This window comes from Salvelinus sp. IW2-2015, linkage group LG26, assembly GCF_002910315.2.
Source record: "Salvelinus sp. IW2-2015 linkage group LG26, ASM291031v2, whole genome shotgun sequence".
Classification (NCBI taxonomy): domain Eukaryota; kingdom Metazoa; phylum Chordata; class Actinopteri; order Salmoniformes; family Salmonidae; genus Salvelinus; species Salvelinus sp. IW2-2015.
Genome location: NC_036866.1, coordinates 33,228,209 through 33,250,436, shown reverse-complemented (window position 1 = coordinate 33,250,436; position 22,228 = coordinate 33,228,209). Strand labels below are relative to the sequence as shown.

At 42.2% G+C, this 22,228-nt stretch overlaps 1 protein-coding gene across 5 annotated transcripts in view; it reads right to left on the bottom strand.

Annotated features, from left to right (window-relative positions):
- LOC111952767 (furin) overlaps positions 1–22,228 on the bottom strand; it is a 181,738-nt gene that overhangs the window by 11,481 nt on the left and 148,029 nt on the right. For all 5 annotated transcript variants that reach the window (XM_023971670.3, XM_023971666.3, XM_023971667.3 and 2 more), the window contains exons 7-8: positions 18,090–18,178; positions 13,625–13,797 (exon numbers count right to left, since the gene is read on the bottom strand). In XM_023971670.3, coding sequence (XP_023827438.1) covers positions 13,625–13,797; positions 18,090–18,178 — 262 coding nt within the window. The remainder of the gene's footprint in view (positions 1–13,624; positions 13,798–18,089; positions 18,179–22,228) is intronic.

The window sequence follows — 22,228 nt, the reverse complement described above, 5'->3', positions numbered from 1 at the left end:
ATAGCAGACAGACATACAGTATAGCACAGACAGACACACATACAGAGACATACAGTATAGCACAGACAGACATACAGAATAGCAGACAGACAGACAGACATACAGAGACAAACAGTATAGCACACAGACACACAGACAGACATACAGAGACATACAGTATAGCACAGACAGACATACAGTATAGCATCGACAGACATACATACAGAGACATACAGTATAGCACACAGACAGACATACAGTATAGCACAGACAGACATACAGTATAGCACACAGACAGACATACAGAGACATACAGTATAGCACAGACAGACATACAGTATAGCACGCAGGCATAGATATAACACACACGCACGTTCAAGTGTGTGCATGTAGAGAGATGGATGCAGATGGAGTTTGTGTGTGTGTGTGTGTGTGTGCGTGCGTGCATCTGTATGTGTGTGAGTTTTCAGTTGAGAGACTGATAGTGTGAAATATTGCACCAGACAAGGATGTTTACCCCCCCATCCCTTAAAAGCCTTGACATCCTTTCACTGGATGTGATATGCTGTTGTATTCTTTCTGACACACACTGCACTGCTGCCGGCATAACTCTTAGTAATGTATCATGAACTATATGGTAGACTATTTACTGCTGCGGAAAAGCCAGTTAAAAAAATGATCACTTAAGTTAGTTCGATCGCATCGCACAACTGTCCCAGACTGTTTGGAATATTTATTTCCAGCACAGAATAGGTCTATTTTTGTACTACGGGGAATAGTAGATTGWCATATGCTAATGCTTTTGCTGTTCGTTAGAGCTACTCATCTTGTTGGCTGACAAAAAGTAAATGTGGACAGTTCTTCCAATATCTATTTATTTATTTAACCTTTATTTAACTAGGCAAGTCAATTAAGAAMAAATTCTTATTTACAATGACGTCCTACCCCAGCCAAACCCGGACAATGCTGGGCCAATTGTGCGCCGCCCCATGGKACTCCCAATTACGGCCRGATGTGATACAGCCTGGATTTGAACCAGGGACTGTAGTGACACCTCTTGCACTGTGATGCAGTGCCTTCGACCGCTGCGCCACTCGGGAGCCCACTAAGTAATCGAATACTAATGTCCGTTCGGATATCCGTGCTCATCCCTAATGGAGAAATAGAGGGWTTGATTGAAAATGTGAAAGAGGTTGCATAAAAGAGCAGGGGCGAGAAAGAGATATGAAGGGAAGGAGGGGCTAGATAGGCACACACTGTGTTGTGCCTCAACTCCAGCTGAGACTGAGATGAGAAACAGTGGAGGTGGGCGTGGGAGTGCCAGCGACATGAACAAAACAAATCATATCTCACACATGCACACGCATTACAGTACTGCTTAGGGAACGCAGCCACAGTCTTTATGGATCTAAAGTAGTGCTGTGAGAATGTTATTTCCTAATCCCTGTCCCCTGTGGAGGGTTTGTCCCAGCGTGTGACTCAGTGGGACTCTCCTGCTCTCTTCAAAGCTCACCAGTCATGATACCTTAAAAAGAAGACCATCTCTTTTCAGCATGGTTCTACTGATGCATTGCTTTGTTTTCTTATGGATTACATCTAAATCAACAGGTATTCCCCATTTCAAATCATTATGGGAATCTTTTCAGTAAAACAGAAAATGTCCTGTTTGCTGCAGGCTATTATTTTCTTTCCATCGGTCCATTATCCTGGGAGTGTTAGATGTGAGATTTATGTTATATGAATCATATTTCTTACATTGAAACTCCCTCTCCTCACATTCTTACAGCGATGGCTGTCCTCTATTCCCTTCCTATCTAAATCTAACTCTGTGTCAGCCATTTTGCTCCCATTTCTCCTCTGCCATTTGTCATTGCACATTTGTTTCAAGTTTCAAAGTTTATTCGCCACGTGCACAACAGGTGTAAAACAGTGCAGTGAAATTCTTACCTTGAGAGCTCTTTCCCAAAAATAGTGATAATAATAATAATAATAGAAATAATAGAAAATAGTATATTTTTTAAACACACAATAACTACGATGAGAGTTAAAGAAACACGATAATGCAAGTATATACAGGTCAGTGCCAGTACCTTATTTTATTTTTCAATGTGCAGGGGTACTGAAGTTAGGAGGGTTTATACATAAAAAGTGACTAGTAGTAGGATATACATGTAAACAGGGCTGAAAAGTGACTAGTAGTAGGATATACATGTAAACAGGGCTGAAAAGTGACTAGTAGTAGGATATACATGTAAACAGGGCTGAAAAGTGACTAGTAGTAGGATATACATGTTAACAGGGCTGAAAAGTGACTAGCAGTAGGATATACATGTAAACAGGGCTGAAAAGTGACAGCAGTAGGATATACATGTAAACAGGGCTGAAAAGTGACTAGTAGTAGGATATACATGTAAACAGGGCTGAAAAGTGACTAGTAGTAGGATATACATGTAAACAGGGCTGAAAAGTGACTAGTAGTAGGATATACATGTAAACAGGGCTGAAAAGTGACTAGTAGTAGGATATACATGTAAACAGGGCTGAAAAGTGACTAGTAGTAGGATATACATGTTAACAGGGCTTAAAAGTGACTAGCAGTAGGATATACATGTAAACAGGGCTGAAAAGTGACTAGCAGTAGGATAACATGTAAACAGGGCTGAAAAGTGACTAGCAGTAGGATATACATGTAAACAGGGCTGAAAAGTGACTAGTAGTAGGATATACATGTTAACAGGGCTGAAAAGTGACTAGTAGTAGGATATACATGTAAACAGGGCTGAAAAGTGACTAGCAGTAGGATAACATGTAAACAGGGCTGAAAAGTGACTAGCAGTAGGATATACATGTAAACAGGGCTGAAAAGTGACTAGTAGTAGATATACATGTAAACAGGGCTGAAAAGTGACTAGTAGTAGGATTAACATGTTAACAGGGCTGAAAAGTGACTAGCAGTAGGATATACATGTAAACAGGGCTGAAAAGTGACTAGCAGTAGGATATACATATAAACAGGCTGAAAAGTGACTAGTAGTAGGATATACATGTAAACAGGGCTGAAAAGTGACTAGCAGTAGGATATACATGTAAACAGGGCTGAAAAGTGACTAGCAGTAGGATATACATGTAAACAGGCTGAAAAGTGACTAGCAGTAGGATATACATGAACAGCTGAAAGTGACTAGCAGTAGGATATACATGTAAACAGGGCTGAAAAGTGACTAGAGTAGGATATACATGTTAACAGGGCTGAAAAGTGACTAGTAGTAGGATATACATGTAACAGGGCTGAAAAGTGACTAGAGTAGGATATACATGTAAACAGGGCTGAAAAGTAACTAGTAGTAGGATATACATTTAAACGAGGCTGGAAATGACTAGTAGCAGGAATTACACTGACACCTCCCTATTATTGAGTTCACCCCTTTTGCCCTCAAAACAGCTCAATTCATCGAAGCATGGACTCTACAAGGTGTTGAAAGCATGCTGGTGTTGAAAGCGTCAACATGTGGGCTGGATGTCCTTTGGTGGTGGACCATTCTTGATACACATGGGAAACTGTTGAGTGTGAAAACACCAGTAGCGTTCAGATCTTGACACACTCAAACCGGTGCGTCAGGCACCTACTACCATACCCCGTTCAAAAGCCACTTAAATATTTGTCTTGCCCATTCACCCTTTGGCACACATGACGGATTCACCTGATCAATCTATGTCCCCCCATTTGTCATGGAAAGAGCAGTGTTCTAAGTTTTTCACTAAGTGTTAATATACTAGTGGTAATAATATACATGTAAATAGGAGTAATTTGACCAGTAGCAGGATAAATAGGTAAAATACGTAATGGTAATCAATAATCAATGGACAGCAGCGTAAGGGAGTAATACATCTAATCAATAAGGCCAGCATCCCGGAGTGGCCTCTTCACTGTTGACTTGAACTGGTGTTTTGGGGGTACTATTTAATGAAGCTGCCAGTTGAGGACCTGTTTCTCAAACTAGACACTCTAATGTACTTGTCCTCTTGCTCAGTTGTGCACCGAGGCCTCCCACTCCTCTTTCTATTTTGGTTAGAGACAGTTTGCGCTGTTCTGTGAAGGGAGGAGTACACAGCATGTACCAGATATTCAGTTTCTTGCAATTTCTCGCATGGAATAGCCTTCATTCATCAGAACAAAGATAGACTAACAAGTTTCGAAGAAAGTTCTTTGTTTCTGGCCCATTTTGAGCCTGTAATCAAACCCACAAATGCTTATGCTCCAGATACTCACCAGTCTAAAGAAGGCCAGTTTTATTGCTTCTTTAAATCAGCACAACAGTTTCAGCTGTTCTGACATATATTGCAAAAGGGTTTTCTAATGATCAATTAGCCTTTTAAAATTATAAACTTGATTAGCTAACAACGTGCCATTAGAACACAGGAGTGATAGTTGCTGATAAGGGCCTCTGTTACGCCTATGTAGATATTCCATAAAAAATCTGCCGTTTCCAGCTACAACAGTCATTTACAACATAACAATGTCTACACTGTATTTATGTTCAATCGATGTTATTTTAACGGACAAAAAATTGTGTTTTTAATTTTTTTTTTTTTTTTTAAACAAGGACATTTTTAAGTGACCCCAAACTCTTTTGAACTGTAGTGTAGCTATTCCTCTTTCAAGATCAAATCAAATCAAATTTTATTAGTCAGCCATGACACATGGTTACGCAGATGTTAATGCGAGTGTAGCGAAATGCTTGTGCTTCTATGTTCCGACAATGAGTAATAACCAACAAGTAATCTAACCTACAATTCCACAACTACTACCTTAATACACTACTTTGTCCTACGTGCGAGAGGGTAGTGTGGAGTGCATTGTCTGTTGATCTGTTGGGGCGGTATGCAAATTGAAGTGGGTCCAGGGTGTCTGGGATGATGGAGATGATGTGTTCTTGGGCACAGGAATGATGCTGGTCAGCATAAAAMAAGTAGGGATTACAGACTGGGGCAATAAGAGACTGAAAATGACCGTGAAGATGCCTGCCAGCTGGTCTGTGCATGCTCTGAGAATGCGCCCTGGAATACCGTATAGCCCCGTGGCCTTGGAGAGTGTTGACCAGGTTAAAAACTTTACTTACGTCGGCCTCGGAGCGCGAGATCACCCAGTCCTCTGGGACTGTAGGGGCCCTCGTGCACAGCTCGAATAAATGTATTGCGTTCGACTGGTAGGGAGGCATCATTGGATAGATCATGGTTAGGTCTACCTTTGTAATCCATAATGGACCGTAGCCCTTGCTACATGAGTCGAGTGTCGGTGCCGGTATAATAGGATTCCACCTTGTTCCTATATTGTCCTTTTGCCTGTTTGATGGCTCTGTGGAGGTCGTAGCGGGACTTGTTGTACGTGTTCGTCTTTAGCCGTAGCCTCGGGGTTGGCTGCAATAGCCCTGTGTGCGGTAGCTCTGTCCTTTAGTTTAGCGCATATGTCAGTGTTAATCCAGGGCTTTTGATTGGGGAAGCAGTGAATCTTCACTGTGGGGACAACGTCTGCAATGTATTTCCTGATGACGCACGAGACGGAGGTGGTTAGTGCGTCGATGCTATCAGCAGAGTCYCAAAACATATTCCAGTCAGCGCTAGCAAAGCAGTCCTGAAACATAGACTCTGATCCTGTAAGCAGGATGCAGGAGTATAGAGACATGATCTGATTTGCCGAAGGGGGGACAGGGGAGGGTCTTGTATGCTTGTTTGTGGGTTGAGTAACAGTGGTCTAGGACTTTATCAGCCCCAGTGGAGAAGGAGATGTGTTGATACATTTTTTAATTTTTTAATATTTTATTTCACCTTTATTTAACAAGGTAGGCCAGTTGAGAACAAGTTCTCATTTAYAACTGCGACCTGGCCAAGATAAAGCAAAGCAGTGATCGGTAAGCAGCTCAGACAGCTGATGCTTAAAGTTAGAGCGATGAGGCCAGCATAAATAAAAGATCTCCCACGCCTCCCCAGGAGAATTTTTAATCAAGTTCTGTTCCGTAGTCCATTGGCAAACGGCTCACGAAAGGCCCAACCCTATGAGAAAGTGCCCGAAAGGCCCCTGCGACCGAGAGAGAAAAAAGTGTTGGCTTTGGATGACCAGTGCAAATAATAGACGCGTGGCTGGATCGCGTTGCTACGGTGGCATTCACGTGTCTAGTAACGTCGAATTAAAATCGCCAGCCAACAAGAAAAGCCAGCCTCTGGTTGCACTCGTTTTCCTGCGTTGTGTTATTGCCTCGTTAAACAGATTGCATCTACATCTCAGCCAGGAGGCAGCCCACTGTGCTCCCCGTTGTCACTGCGACCCAAAGTTGAAATATCATTCAAGCGAAATCATGATATACTAAAGAGAAAATCCCTTGCAATACCCATTAGGAACCCTTGCTTACCTGCTCGGGTGAGGTAGAGGTCCCCAAGTAGTTTAGACAGATCAATACAGGCCTATTCCAAGACAGGCCTCCTCGAACAATACTACCGAGAGACGACTCTTAAACCACTGTAGAAGAGATCTGCACCAAGGCGTTGGAACCGGTTTCAGGGACCACCAGACACTGAATGAGACCAGAACCTGATCCCTATATAACAATTATTGTCCATATGAAAGAAACAGAACCCGAAAGCCACCCTGCCCCTACAAAAGAGCGTAAACCCCATTGCCGAGTCCATAACTGTTCCGGAAACAGATATACAGATTTTTAAAAGCCATGGAAACCGGTATAAGAATAACTGTTAAAGTTATATATAAGTTCGAATAAAATTTTTATTATCTCTTAGTCCCTCCAGCAGAAAAATCACACCCAAAGCGCCTATGCCACACCCTTAACTCTTGTACAAATCTGCAAAAACCTCCCAAGTGATATCCAGTCGTCATGAGCCTGCCTCCAGTCTTGAATATCTCCTGCCAAGGTCCTGGTGATATGCTACCTGACGAGGGTATTTTCTACGAGCAAGAGGAACCTGGACCCTCCATCGCAATTGAGCTATGGGTAATGTATTGGGTGTTCCTCAGTAAGAAACATGCGTCCTCCATCGCTCAATTGCTACTGCATATAAAGACTGAAACACTGTGCAACAAAATAGGACTTGAAAGGGACTGTGGTAAAAATAGAGTTGGTAGAGAGAGAGACCTGCCACAGCTGTATTAAAATGCACAGAAAATCGTCAATCAAAAGTAAATGTTCTATTCATAGTGGCAATATATATTTTTGGGTAGCCCAATTGATTCCAAGATGCATACTTTCGATATCCCGAACTCACTTCCTTGGTTAGCCTAAATCACCTTCGCTGCTCGGCACTTTGAAATCCAGAGTTCAAGTTCAACTTTTCAACTTTATTTGTTACAATGGACATGTACAGTGAAATGCTTAACTTTCAAGCCCACCCAACAGTGCAGTATTCAAATATCAAAAATTATAACAAAAAATAACATGAGAAATAAGGAATAAGTGAGGAAGCTACAGCGCATTCAGAAAGTATTCAGACACCCTTGACAATTACATTTTTGGTTACGTTACAGCCTTATTTTCCCCCTCATTACTTTACACTACAATACCCCATAATTTGACAAAAGCAAAAAAAACAAAGTAAACCCCAGAAAATATCACGAACTCATGTAGCGAATACCGTGTAATGTGACAGACCCTTCACTGGTCGACGATATACATATGTTGAAATTACTGTTATTTTGATTCCAGCCACGCATATAGACTCCCTTCAGCAAGTGGCTTGCGACCAACAGGAAAATATGACGCTACAGGCTTGGCACAACTGTATTTGGGGAGTTCCTCTGCAGATCCTCTCAAGCTTTGTCAGGTTGGATGGGGAGCGTCGCTGCACTTGAAATTGAGCTCAGGTGCATCCTGTTTCCATTGATCATCCTTGAGATGTTTCTACAACTTCATTGGAGTCCACCTGTGGTAAATTCAATTGATTGGACATCATTTGGAAAGGGACACACCTGTTTCTATGAGGTCCCACAGTTGTCAGAGCAAAAACCAAGCCATGAGGTTGAAGGAATTGTCCGTAGAGCTCAGAGAAAGGATTGTGTCGAGGCACAGATCTGGGGAAGGGTACCAAAAAATGTCCACAGCATTGAAGGTCCCCAAGAACACAGTGGCCTCCATCATTCATAAATGGAAAAAATGTGGAACCACCAATACTCTTCCTAGAGCTGGGCGCCCAGCCAAACTGAGCAATCGGGGGAGAAGGGCCTTGGTCAGGGAGGTGACCAAGAACCTGATGGTCACTCCCCTCAGCACTCCAGAGTTCCTCTGTGGAGATGGGAGAACCTTCCAGAAGGACAACCATCTCTGCAGCACTCCACCAATCGGGCCTTTATGTTAGAGTGGCCAGATGGAAGCCACTCCTCAGTAAAAGGCACATGACAGCCCTCTTGGAGTTTGCCAAAAGGCAGCTACAGACTCTCAGACCATGAGAAACAAGATTCTCTGGTCTGATGAAACCAAGATTGAACTCTTTGGCCTGAATGCCAAGCGTCACATCTGAAGGAGACTTGGCACCATTCCTGCGGTGAAGCATAGTGGTGGCAGCATCATGCTGTGGGGATATTTTTCAGCGTCAGGGACTGGGAGACTACTCAGGGTCGAGGGAAAGGTGAACAGAGCAAAGTACAAAGAGATCCTTAACGAAAACCTGCTCCACAGTGCTCAGGACCTCAGACTGGGGCGAAGGTTCACCTTCCAACAGGACAAGGACCCTAAGCACACAGCCAAGACACCACAGGAGTGGCTTCGGGTCAAGTCTCTGAATGTCCTTGAGTGGCCCAGCCAGAGCCCGGACTTGAACCAGATCTGACATCTCTGGAGAGACCTGAAAATAGCTGTGCAGCGACGCTCCCCATCCACCCGTTTTTGCTTTGTCATTATGGGGTATTGTGTGTAGATTGATGAGGGAAAAAAACTATTCAATMAATTTTCGAATAAGGCTGTAACGTAACAAAATGTGGATAATTCAAGGGGTCTGAATACTTTCCGAATGCACTGTATATAGGTAACTGCCAAAATAAAGGAAACACCAACAAAGTGTYTTAATAGGTTATTGGGCCACCACGAGCCAGAACAGCTTAAATTCACCTTGGCATATATTCTACAAGTGTCTGGAACTATATCGGAAGGATGCGACACCATTCTTCCACAAGAAATTCCATAATTTGGTGTTTTGTTGATGGAAAACACAGTCTCAGGCACCGGTCCAGAAGCTCCCATGAATATTCAATTGGGTTGAGATCTGGTGACTGAGACGGCTATGGCATATGGTTTACATTGCTTTCATGCTCATCAAACTATTCAGTGATCACTCGTGCCCTGTGGATGGAGGGCACTGTCATCCAATGGGGCATAGCCATGGTAGCCAAAATAAAAGTAGATTTCTGCGGCCTCTGCAGAAGTCAGATCGTTCATACTTCTTGCGCTTTGGGGAGCTGTCATATGTATCCAATAAATTGGTCTTCACCACTCATAGTGATTCAGGGCTAATCTCTATAGCTAGCCAGCTAATTACGACTAGCAACTAGCTAAACTAAAAGATAAGACCTTAACTTTTCTGAGATTGAGATGCTGTAATCCGTTTCCCGATGCTTGACACTGAAGTTCAGTCAAGATAGCATGATGTAAAAAGGTGGCCCCTTCCRTAGATGCGGTAAAGAGGTCAATGGAACTTGACCAAAACAAAAGAAATGCCATGGAAACTYGCTGGGAAAGATGCCGTGAGGAAAATATGCCGAATCGCCTCATTGCAGATTTAGGCTATTGTTTATACGTGTGTTTCACATAGGTAAAAATTGGAGTATAATGTTTGTATGATGTCAACCTCAATACATGTTCATGTCATCAATCAACTGCACTATGCTACCAGCTTACACRAATGGAAGTTAGCATTTAGCAGTCACTTCTTCTAAAACTGAAAAGGGATAACTTCTAACTGTTATGCAGCGAAAACAGACAAATATATTCAAACCGGACTTTAGTAACCACATTGTTAGCCTGTAACAATACATCAATCATGACAGATTTCACAAATATCCACTTTGTTAAATCAGATTTGTTAAATGTGTGCCAATCCAGCATTCTGCTATCCCCGTTTAATTGACCTCTATACCGCATCTATCACCATCCGCATTGTTACACATTTTTAGAGGCGCACGGAATTGCCATACAAAGMTCGATTTAGCCTCTTAAAGCCTCYGGAGGCTCCACAATTGCGTGACACCCTCCTTACGGACCCTCYGCACYGCATTGCTGGATCAAGCATAAATCATATTTAATGGCCTGCCTGGCATTTTTATACATGACCCTAAGCATGATGGGATGTTAATTGCCTAATTAACGCAACAACCACACCTGTGTGGAATCACCTGCTTCAATATACTTTGTATCCCTAACTTAGTCAAGCGTATATAAATTATTTTGGTAGTCACCTGTACATGTAAAGAGGGCTGAAAAGTGACTGGTAGCTGGAATATATAAATACATATGGTAATATAGAGAGGGAGGTTCTAAAGGTATGCTAGATGGTGATTCGAAATCCAGAGGATTGTTTCTAAAGGTTATATGTTAGATGGTGGTGGACAAGGATCAGCCAATTAAAACCAGTGGTTGTTTTGTCCGCTCCCGTCATAGACTTCCAGTCAAGTCCCATTCTGAGGCGCTCGGAAACCAGACKTCTCGACAGCGAGAGAGCCGGCTGGTGGGTGAGATTAGGTGTTCTGGCCTGGTGTAACTATCATGTCAGACCTACAGCGTATTCTCTGCTAAGCTAATAACAAATGCTCTGAGTAAACTGATCAAATAAAGCAGAGGTGAATAGTTACAGTTCTGGCATGATATGACAGTTCAACCTGGTGCTCCAGGCCAGAACATACTCTAGGTCAGGTATGGTGGTTGCATCGCTTGCCACAGAGTTTAATACTGTTTAATTTAGATACACCTTCTACTAAATATTATCATGGAAAACCTAATTATTTTGAAGATAATTTGTGATAATGTGTGTAAAATGTTAMATTTTAAACAGCAATAACTTGTTTCCAATTAAAAAATTCCCTGGTGGACCATACAGTTGTTCYTATTCTACCCTTCTTATGTGTATGTGTCTTTAAAACAACATCTGGTAGGTATAGGGCTGTGGCGGTCATAAAATGTTATCAGACGGTTATTGTCATGCAAAAGAAAGCAGTCTTTTGCATGACAATAAACACGTTKAGCATCTCCAGTCCTCCAGACATACAAGCCGCTGATCCACGGCTTTGGAACATCTATGCTGAACAAAAATATAAACGCAACATGTAAAGTGTTKGTCCCATGTTCCATGAGCTGAAATAAAAGATCCCAGAAATGTTCCATACTCACAAAAAGCTTATTTCTCKCAAATTTGTTTACAAACCCGTTAGTGACCATTTCTTATTTRCCAAGATAATCAATCCACCTGACAGGTGTGGCATATCAATAAGCTTACTAAACAGCATGATCATTACACAAGTGCACCTTGTGCTGGGGACAATAAAAGGCCACTATAAAATGTGCAGTTTTGTCACACAACACTGCCACAGATGTCTCAAGTTTGGCATGCTGACGGCAGGAATGTCCACCAGAGCTATTGCCAGAGAATTTAAAGTTAATTTCACCCCATAAGCCGCCTCCAACGTTATTTTAGAGAAATTGGCAGTACGTCCAACCGACCTCACAACCACAGACCACATTTAACCACGCCAGCCCAGRACGTCCACATCCGGCTTCTTCACCTGCGGGATTGTCTGAGACCAGCCACTCAGACAGCTAATGAAACTGAGGAGTATGTTTGTCTGTAATAAAGGCCATTTGTGGGGAAAAAAACTAATTCCAATTGGCTGGGTCTGGCTCCCAAGTGGATGGCCAGTAATGTGAAATTCATAGATTAGGGCCCGATTCATTTATTTCAATTGACTGACTTACATGAACTTTAACTCAGTAAAATCGTTGAAATTGTTGCATGTTGCGTTTATATTTTTGTTCAGTATACATTTGAAAAAAGTCTAATAAATCCATTTAATATACACCATCACAATAAATGCATTGTTTATTTTGGTCAGGTCTAAAGAAACAAACATAATATGAAGAAAAAGTATTTAAGAGGAACATATTGGAGTTGGCCTACTGTAGGCCTATGTTATCTATGTAGGCTGTAGGTTTGTTAATTTAGCTGACAAGATATGCTTATAAGTCCCCATGACACTATTGTATTTTATAGTARGAAGAATATAATTGAACTTAGCTGAATAAAATAGAAAGGATATGTTTTCCATTATGGAGCGAGAGAGCATATGAAGTGGCTATGTTGAGCGTAAAAGGGATCATTTGGTCCTATATTCTAGATTTTGGCAACTTCAGTTGTGAATGATACAAACCTTAGAATGTCTTAGAAATCAAAACCTATTTGGGCTGCATGGTGAGACTATAGGCTGTTGGTGATTTGAGAAAGTAGAAAAAAAYMTTGCGCTCCATTTCTTGCCTCAGGCTGCACAGCTGTTCTCTCATCAAGTCATGATATTTTCACCCATCAGACTATTCTCAATKTAATCTTGTTTTTACTAATGTCAAATTAATTTAAATTTAGAATGGCCCATTATGAAACGGGCAGGAACAGGGGAAGTGGAAAAAATACATGTAATCTGTATGCGCTTGARTAGCGAATGAAGGCTGCACGGTTTCCCATCGGTCTGTTTTGTAGGCTACTTCTGGTTTAGTGGCAAGATATTCTGCTGAAGGTAATGTGTCACCCAATGAATTATAMAAAATATAAAAAGGCTATTCAAAAATTGTARGCTAACTGTAAGCCGCCCTGCACAATCAATGAACCAACAGCATCGCCTAGGACTATACAAAATGGATAGACATTTTGGAGTGTAGCATAAGGTAACCAGTCTATCCAGTATGCATAATAATACAGTCCACACTCAAAGGTGATTACTAGAATGTGTTTAATTTTGGAGTATAGGCTAGACCAATTATGTACCAGACATCTTAAATCAGTTTTGTTTGATGTTTTTCTGCCATGTGTAATATGCGGTACAGCTATGTACTGTATAATKGCACAATCATACTTTTTATATTTATATTTTGGGGAGGGGGGGCTTGGGCTCATAAACTCTAATATGCTTATGGGTGTTTTTAATTAATCATCAACTTAGAAAGCGCTGTCCATTTCGTTGTGTTAGGCTTTGAAACAACATCCACAACAACCATGTTTTACACTGTTTCAACCTGCTGTTGAACTTCTTTCTTCAAATTGATCATCACAGTGAGGTGAGTTGTAAAAGTACAATAGGCCTACTGTTTTGATGATAAGTGTTTGATGTGACTTTCGATTGCATTTGCATTGATGTCAGAGTGGTTGAGGGACAATAGAGCCCTGAGTACCAGGCCATTAACAAMGTCGTTAGCAAGTTGGGTACTACCAAAGCATGTCCAGAGTGCATAAAAGGAGATTACCATGACTCAGGGGTCACATAGAATTTTTCTGCGGTCACGACTCATGAATGCTGGTGTGGCAATAATAAGGTCATCGCAACAACCCTAGGTAGGTATGCATCATAAACCATGTGTGCTCCAGTAATGAATTAGCTCCACTGACTGACCTCAGTGACTCCTCGGAGGAAGGCCTCCTTGGCCAGCTTGGCGGGGCCGTCTACCGTCTTCCCATCATCCTCTGGGCCCCAGCTGGCACTGTAGATGTGGATGTGCTGCGAGTTGAGGCTGAGGGAGTGGGCCTCCACCACGTCTGTCACCTCYCCGTCCAGCATACGCACACCTGAACACACACACGCAAGGTCAGTACACAGATCGAGAGAGRGAGACAGGTGAAATTAGAGGTAAARTAAAGTAGACAGACAGGTAGGGTGAGACAAAGGGAGAAAGAGAGGTGACAGAAAGAGAGAGACAGAGAAACAGCATGAGCGGAGAAGAGGTAGGGTGCTATAAACATGATGCAGTTGGGATACAAAGCCTTTTGTGTCCGGCTGTCATATTGACAAACACACTGGGGAGACAAAGGGCTTATGAGCCTGTCACTCTGCCAGATGTGATGAGCAATTGTACTCTCAGACACAAGCATGCAGACGTGTGCTCACTTACTCACACGCACACACTTTTTACTGTTGTAGCTATAAACAAGCACAGCTGGCCATTAAAACAAGAGTCAATACCTTCATTAAACAACCAGGTAGGAAAACATACATCTCACAAACACAAGATTGACAGAACATTCCTTCTGACGAACAAGTGCGGGAGGGTTTTAGGGTTTTTACRGTGCCTCCAACAGTGTCTGTGACCTGAGGGAAACCAACTGGCCCAGTAGCAGGGTCATTCATTGAAATCATTGCCTTCTTTTTTAAAGTAGAAATTGTGCACCAATATTGAATTTTAAAAGCCAGTTATATTAAATAAAGTGCCCTTTTAATATAGACCACATGGAGATTTCAATAAATCCAAATTTGTATATGAATAAAGACTTRTGAAATTGTCAAAATTATGCATTTTGACATGTCCCTCTGTGTATCCTCTGTGACTTCTAGGAAGATTTTAACTGCAAAATGTCTCCAAGTTTTCACCATCATTGTAAAACCTTTGTTGCTTTGGCATTGTCATTTCTGAAGATGATTATTTAATGTGATTAGTGATTCATTTACATCTGTCCTTCATTTTAAGGTCAACCCTGTTAGAGAGAATAGTCTATGACTGGGGTGGCTGGKGTATTTGACAATTTKTAGGGCCTTCCTCTGACACCGCCTGGTGTAGAGGTCCTGATGGCAGGMRGCTTTGCCCCAGTGATGTACTGGGCCGTACGCACTACCCTCTGAAGTGCCTTGCGGTCGGAGGGCGAGCAATTGCCRTACCAGGCAGTGATGCAACCGGTCAGGATTTCCCTTTGAGCATGGTGAAGTTATTAATTGCACTTTGGATGGTGTATCAATGAACCCAGTCAGTACAAAGTCTTTCCAAACTCAGTTGCCRGAAAGGAAGGAAACCGCTCAGGGACTTCACCATGAGGCCAATGGTGACTTTAAAACAGTTACAGAGTTTAATGGCTGTGATAGGAGAAAACTGAGGATGGACCAACAACATTATAGTTACTCCACAATACTAACATAAATTAAAGAGTTATAAGAAGGAAGCCTGTACAGAATAAAAATATTCCAAACATGCTTCCTGTTTGCAATAAGGCACTAAAGTAAAACTGCAAAAATGTGGCAAAGAAATGAACTTTATGTCCTGAATACAAATGTTACATTTGGGGCAAATTCAACATAACACATCACTGAGTACCACACTTCACATTTTCAAGCATGGTGGTGGCTGCATCATGTTATGGGTATGCTTGTCATTGGCAAGGATTAGGGAGTTTTTGGGGGTTAAAAGAAACAGAATAAAGCTAAGCACAAGCAAAATCCTAGAGGAAAACCTGATTCAGTCTGCTGGGAGACAAATTCACCTTTCAGCAGGACAATAACCGAAAACAAAAGGCCAAATATACACTGAAGTTGCTTACCAAGACAACGTTGATTGTTCCTGAGTGGCCTAGTTACAGTTTTGACTTAAATCGTCTTACAAATCTATGGCAAGACTTCAAAATGGCTGTCTATCAATGATCAACAACTAACTTGACAGAGCTTGAAGAATAAAAAATAAACGGGCACATATTGTACAATCCAGGTGTGCAAAGCGCTTAGAGCATGTGTCAAACTCATTCCACGGAGGGCTGAGTGTGGGTTTACGCTCCACCCTTGTACCTGATTGATGAATTAAGGTCACTAATTAGTAAGGAACTCCCTTCAGCTGGTTGTCTCGGTCTTAATTGAAAGGAAAAACCAAAAACCTGCAGACACTCGTCCCTCTGTTGAATGAGTTTGACACGTGAATTAGTGCATCGAATTGTATCATATCAAATCGCATCGATTTGTTCATATCGCAATGAATCCCATCGATTTGTTCCTCTAACATTTGTTGCATACACACATTAATTTTCTATTCTAAATTAAAATCTGCTGCTGATGCCCCTCAATATTTATCTGAAAAGAATTGCTATGAATATACAGCACAACTTTGGATTTCACCCCCATCTCATAATCGAATGGTTTAGCCTGTTTGGAAGTGTTGATGGACTCATAGTGAGCTTATCTTCTTCTACCACTTAGACTATGCAGTGCAGGTAGCAAATTTACAATTTCATTATGCAATTATACATTTTACCCTGCATATCTAAAACTATCAAAACTATTGCTGATGGTGAAACTGAACAATCAAAATAAAATCTAATGATCAGCATGTAGCCTCCCTATAGCCAGATGAGAGTTGTTTCTCTGGTGGTAGCTTAGGCTACTTTAATTCTGCTAAAACAATTTTCAACAGTGCATTTGATAAAAATAACTKAGCAAATTACATTKGTTGTCACTCAACTAATAAAGCCTAATATTGAGCAAGCCATTTTACAAACATTTGAATGCTGAAGCGCAGATATGCCAGATCAGGAATAGGCTTACCTGTCATTGGCCAGCGCGCACAGTTTGACTACGCTACTGATATTGCCTGGGGTTGTTTGGCATGCCAAATGACTTGCAGATTAATGACTGTCAACATAATTACATGCTTAGTTCGACACTGAAGGAGAGGACGCAGTTGTCACAAAAKATGAGGTATTTTTGGAAGGTAGAAAGCAAGTAATTTGAGCAATAAACATTTGTGAAACGCCGATTCGTAATGTTTGAATCGATTTTCTGACCGATGCATGCTCATGCATTTGGATCGGTTTGGAGTACCCGCAGACTGATGCACTCATAACTTATATATTTGAACTAGAGGATGCATATCGGTGAATCGTTACTTACCTAGCACTTACTATAGTAATTGTTTTATTTAAGATCTTGGGATGGAAAAACTTGCTCTTTGTGACAGGGCCTGTCTGCAGCWTTGATGTGGACCGCCTCAGATCAGTGTTCTGAACAGTAATGGTAGCAGAAGGCGTGAAATGAGCCATCGTCAAATAAGTCCTATACTGCAACGGTACCTGACTAGCTAACCACAGGTTATCTGCTGTATCTCAGAGACAGATGATAAACCACAAAGACTTCAATTACACACTCTAGAAAACCTACCTGGTTAAATAAAGGTTAAATAAAAAAATAAAAACAGGCCCTGCAGAGACACACATTGATTGCGTGTGTATGGAGCAATCAGTCTGGATAAAAGCAAGATGGCGTTTGAAAGATGAATTGGGGTCTGATATGAGGTAAATGTGAATGGTAATGTCTTGAATCCTGCAGTAGCTAACACATTAATGCCGCTATAACAATCATCATCATAATCATTAGTGTCATGGGGCGGCAGGTAGCCTAGTGGTTGGAGCGTTGGGCCAGTAACTGAAAGGTTGTTAGATCGAATCCTCGAGCTGACAAGGTAAAAATCTGTTGTTCTGCCCCTGAACAAGGCAGTTAACCCACTGTTCCTAGACCATCACTGTAAATAAGAATTTGTTCTTAACTAACTTGCCTAGTTAAATAAAATAAAAAAAATGGGCAGGAGGTTAGAATCCCATGGAGAGACTGCTGGGTTACTTTCCCTCCAGCTGTGTTCACTGGCTCCTATCTAAAAGCTGTGAGCTGTGRGAGATGAGTGTGTGTGTGTTTGGGGGTGGGGTCAACGCAGCCACTAAATGCTAATCACTGTACAGTAATTAGGAACGGCCCAGCAGGAGAACACACTGAGCTGCTAGAGCAGGAGATGCATGCTAGGAGGAGTAGGAGAGTTATGGCTGACTGCTGGGGACTGCTCTCAAGGCTCCACTGTTGGCTGCTTGTCTTTGATAGAGTGCTTAGGGACACWAGTAGGTAAAGGCCAGACAGTTGCTTGATATAGTCCATTAGACTGATTAAATGACTTGGTTTTGACGAAAGATTAGAGACAAAAGTTGGTAAATATTCAGAAGTGGCAGCTAGCAAGTATAGAGATTGCTACGGTGTGCTCTACTGAAATTGACTTTGGTTCAACTGACAGCAGACCCTAGTCAACCAATCACAATTAGCTATTGGCAGAGCATGCCTCAATCACCTCCAATTTTGGCGTTGTAGGCCACGCCCACCCCACAAACATCGTTGTTGGCGGCCGCAGCAACCTCACCAGCACACCGTGTTCCATGTCTAGATGAGAGACAGAGAAAGAGAGAGACAGAGAGAGCGAGAGAGGTAGAGAGAAAGAGAGAAAAAGAGAGAGAAGTTAGGATTCATTAACAAAAACACTCATTGCTCATAGCAACCACCCTGAACCATGCAGGGATCTTTAAAAACAATAACTTCTAGAACGGCTGCTAAAAATACACAGCAGCACTAGGCTTGGGCGGTATACCGTATACCGGGGTATTTGGAAAAATACCRTAATACTGTAATTTTTCAATACCGTAATACCGTCCAAACTATTTCATTTAAGTTTCAATAAATGTGAATATCAGTAGCTACTTTTTAATTAAGTTAATAATAACTGCAGTCMACTTGTGCAATACGCTAGGAGATAAAGCAGATTGCGTTCATCATTTCACCTGTCACATTATGAAGCTTACTGTAGTTCCCCAGAACAGTTGAGMCAACCACGTGTTTGTTTGTAAATAGCACAATGGTAGAAAGCGGGAGCTGGTGAGTCCATAGCGTTCTATATAGCTATTGGCGAGGCGCTGTTGTGCGACGAACATGAGGTGATTACACTTGTATGCAATTCACTACTAAATGTTTGCCATCAGATATCTTATAACGGCTTTCTACCCGGTTTCAGAAGTCAACAGCTCTGGATGAGTTCTGTACARCTGCCATTCTTCCCCTGTGCTTCATACTATCATTTTTTCCCTACTCCATTTTTCTCCCCTCTGATCCATGTACACATGCACGCTTTTCTGAAGGAAGAGCAGCATCACAACTAGTTTGTGTTAGTTTTCGCTTGTTAGCATTTAGCTAACAGCGTCTATGTGATGTCGCTATTACTTGTGCTAATTTTGTTAGCATTCTGGTAATAGACGACCATTGGGCTTTTTTTGTGCATTTCTAGCGCTAACTTGTGTGCTATGCCGGTAATACTGTAAATCCCATAATGTAAAAATCTGGATACCGCCCAAGCCTAAGCAGCACACCAACGAATAGACGAAAAAGACTGAGGGCCAACTGTTCTGCCTGCGGCTATGGAACCCTGAYCTGTTCACCGGACGTGCTACCTTGTCAAATGTGGAGTGACACCTGAAGGACATGGCACTGTCTAAAACTATGATGGACGGTCACTGGACGCAGGCCAACAGAGAGAAATATGGGATACTATTGATATGTATGAATTATTTACTGTGACCTTCATCAATGATTATGAGCAGTATTGCCTTGTGTAAAGAGATAGACACAGGTGATCTGAGGACGGCAGGTTCATCACACCTCTCAGTTCTACCTTGCTGCTGGCATGCTGTTGGGCATCACACAAGCACGCATGCACGTACACAAACACACTCGTAAGGCCGCAGGGCCAGACAGTATTCCAAGGCGTGTCCTCAGGGCATGTGAAGACCACCTGGCAGGCATCTTGAAGGACATTTTCTACCTGTGATCCCCACGTTTCAAGCTGACTACCATCATTCCTGTTCCCAAAAACTCTTAAGGCATCCTGCGACAATGACTACCGCCCTCTAACACTCACATCTGTAATAATGAAGTGCTTTGAAAGGCTGGTCATGGCACACCTCAACGCCATCATCCCAGACAACATTGACCCACTCTAATTTGCATACCTCCCCAACAGATCCACAGACAACACAATCGTACTCCACACTGTCCTCTCCCACCTAGAAAAGAGGAATACCTATGTGAGGATKCTGTTCGACTACAATTCAGCATTCACCACCATAGTGCCCTCCACCGACGACTCCAACATCAAGTTTGCTGAAGACACAACAGTGGTAGGCCTGATCACCAACGGCCTACAGGGAGGTCAGAGACCTGGCAATGTCGTGCCAGGACAACAACCTCTCCCTCAATGTCAGTAAGACCAAGGAGCTGATCGTGGACTACAGGAAACAGGGGMGGGTGCACACCCCCATCCACATCGACGGGGCCGCAGTGGAGAGGGTCAAGAGCTTCAAGTACCTCGGTGTSCACATCACTGAGGACTTAACATGGTTCTTTCACATCAGCACAGTCGTGAATGAGGCACGGCAGTGCCTATTGGCCCTCGGGAGGCTGACATTTTTTGGCATGGCCCCTCAGGTCCTTAGCAACTTTTACAGCTGCAACATCGAGAGCATCCTGACTGGCTGTATCACCGTCTGGTATGGCAAATGCACCGCCCTCGACCGGAAGACCTTAGAGAGGGTGGTGCAGATGGACTAGTGCATCACTGAGGTTAGCTCCCAGCCATCCAGGACGTACATGCCAGRCGGTGTCAGAGAAAGGCCCGAAACATTTCCAAAACACTCCAGCCACCCGAGACATGGACTGTTCTCCATGCTCCYGTCCRGCAGGCGGTACCGATTCATCAAGTCTCAGACCAACAGACTCCTTAACAGCTTCTATCCCCTGGCCATAAGACTGTTAAATGGCTAACAACTACTGCTCTCCCTCACACTAGGCTGCTGCTAAAAATATTATTGATTAGATGTATTACTACCACTAAGCTGCTGTTCATTAATTATTGATTGCCATTCCCATTAGTATTTCTACCACCCACTTTCTACTAATGCCTGCCTACATGTACATTTCTACCTCAAATACGCCAGTATTGATAATCCCTGCACATTGTTAATTTGGTACTGGCACTGACCCTGCACTGTATATAGCTTCCTCTCTTATTTCTCTTGGTCTTTAGTTTTCTTATTAGTTACACTATCTTGATATTGAATACTGCACTGTTTTGTAGGACTTGCAAGTTAAGCATTTCACTGTACTTACACGTGAACTATATAACTTGAACTTGAACACACACAAGTATACGCGCACACCTAAGAGAGACATACACTTTTGCTTTAGCAACTCCACTATATATACAAAATATATATACAGCCCTTCAAATTAGTGGATTCGGCTACTTGAGCCACACCCGTTGCTGACAGGTGTATGAAATCGAGCACACAGCCATGCCACCTCCATAGACAAACATTGGAAGTAGAATGGCCTTACTGAAGAGCTCAGTGACTTTCAACATGGCACCGTCGTAGGATGCCACCTTTCCAACAAGTCAGTTTGTCAAATTTCTGCCCTGCTAGAGCTGCCAATAAGTGCTGATATTGTGAAGTGGAAACATCTAGAAGCAACTAGGGATATGGTGGTCATGAAATTTTGTCAGCTAGTGATTGTCAAGTAAATAACTGTCAGTCTCATGGTAATTGACCATTATTAACATAAACACATTTAGCATCTCCTGGCATAGCCTACAACCCTCTGATGCAAACATTTGGAACATCTACATTTGAAAAAGTCTAATAAATCCATGTAATATATGAAGAAAATGTAGGCTATTTCAGAAGAACAGAATAGCATACTCTGAGATTTACTTATGTTAGACCGCTATGCCATATGGCTGTGGGCTACACTAGTTCATTTAGCAGACAAGATTTGCTATAGTATGAAGAATACAATTGAACAAAGCTGAATAAAATAGAAAGGATATTTTCTCTACACTATTTGAGGGAATGTTGAGCAGTTAACAAAGAAACATGCTTCATTTTTAGTTAAAGTAACTTTAGTTGTGATACAAATGTTGAGCTATATGTTTTGATTTCTAATACATTCTAAGGCTGCATGATCCGACTCTAATGATGTTTTGAAAAAAGTTGCATGAAAGGCATGAGCTCTGCTTTGTTTTTTCGCGCAGGCTGAACACACTACATCAGTCACTCATTCACAATTTGACAAGCACTTGATAATGCCTCGAATTTCCCGGCTGCATCCCCTTTGTGTAGCCACAATGCCCCCTAAAAAAATCCATGTCTTTTGCAGCTAGTGGCTGTTGTGCCCTTGGGCTGAATATAATAATTATAATTCCCTTCTCCCGGCTGCGTGCCGAAGCACCTCTCATTCACATGGCTCTCCATCACGTGATCGGGTCTTTCTCACAGGCTATAAGTGAAGACAGACACATCGGGGACACAACTGCGCACGTCCTTATCCAATTCCGGTGCACATATTGAAGATATGACCGAGTGGCACAGCGGTCTAAGGCACTACTAC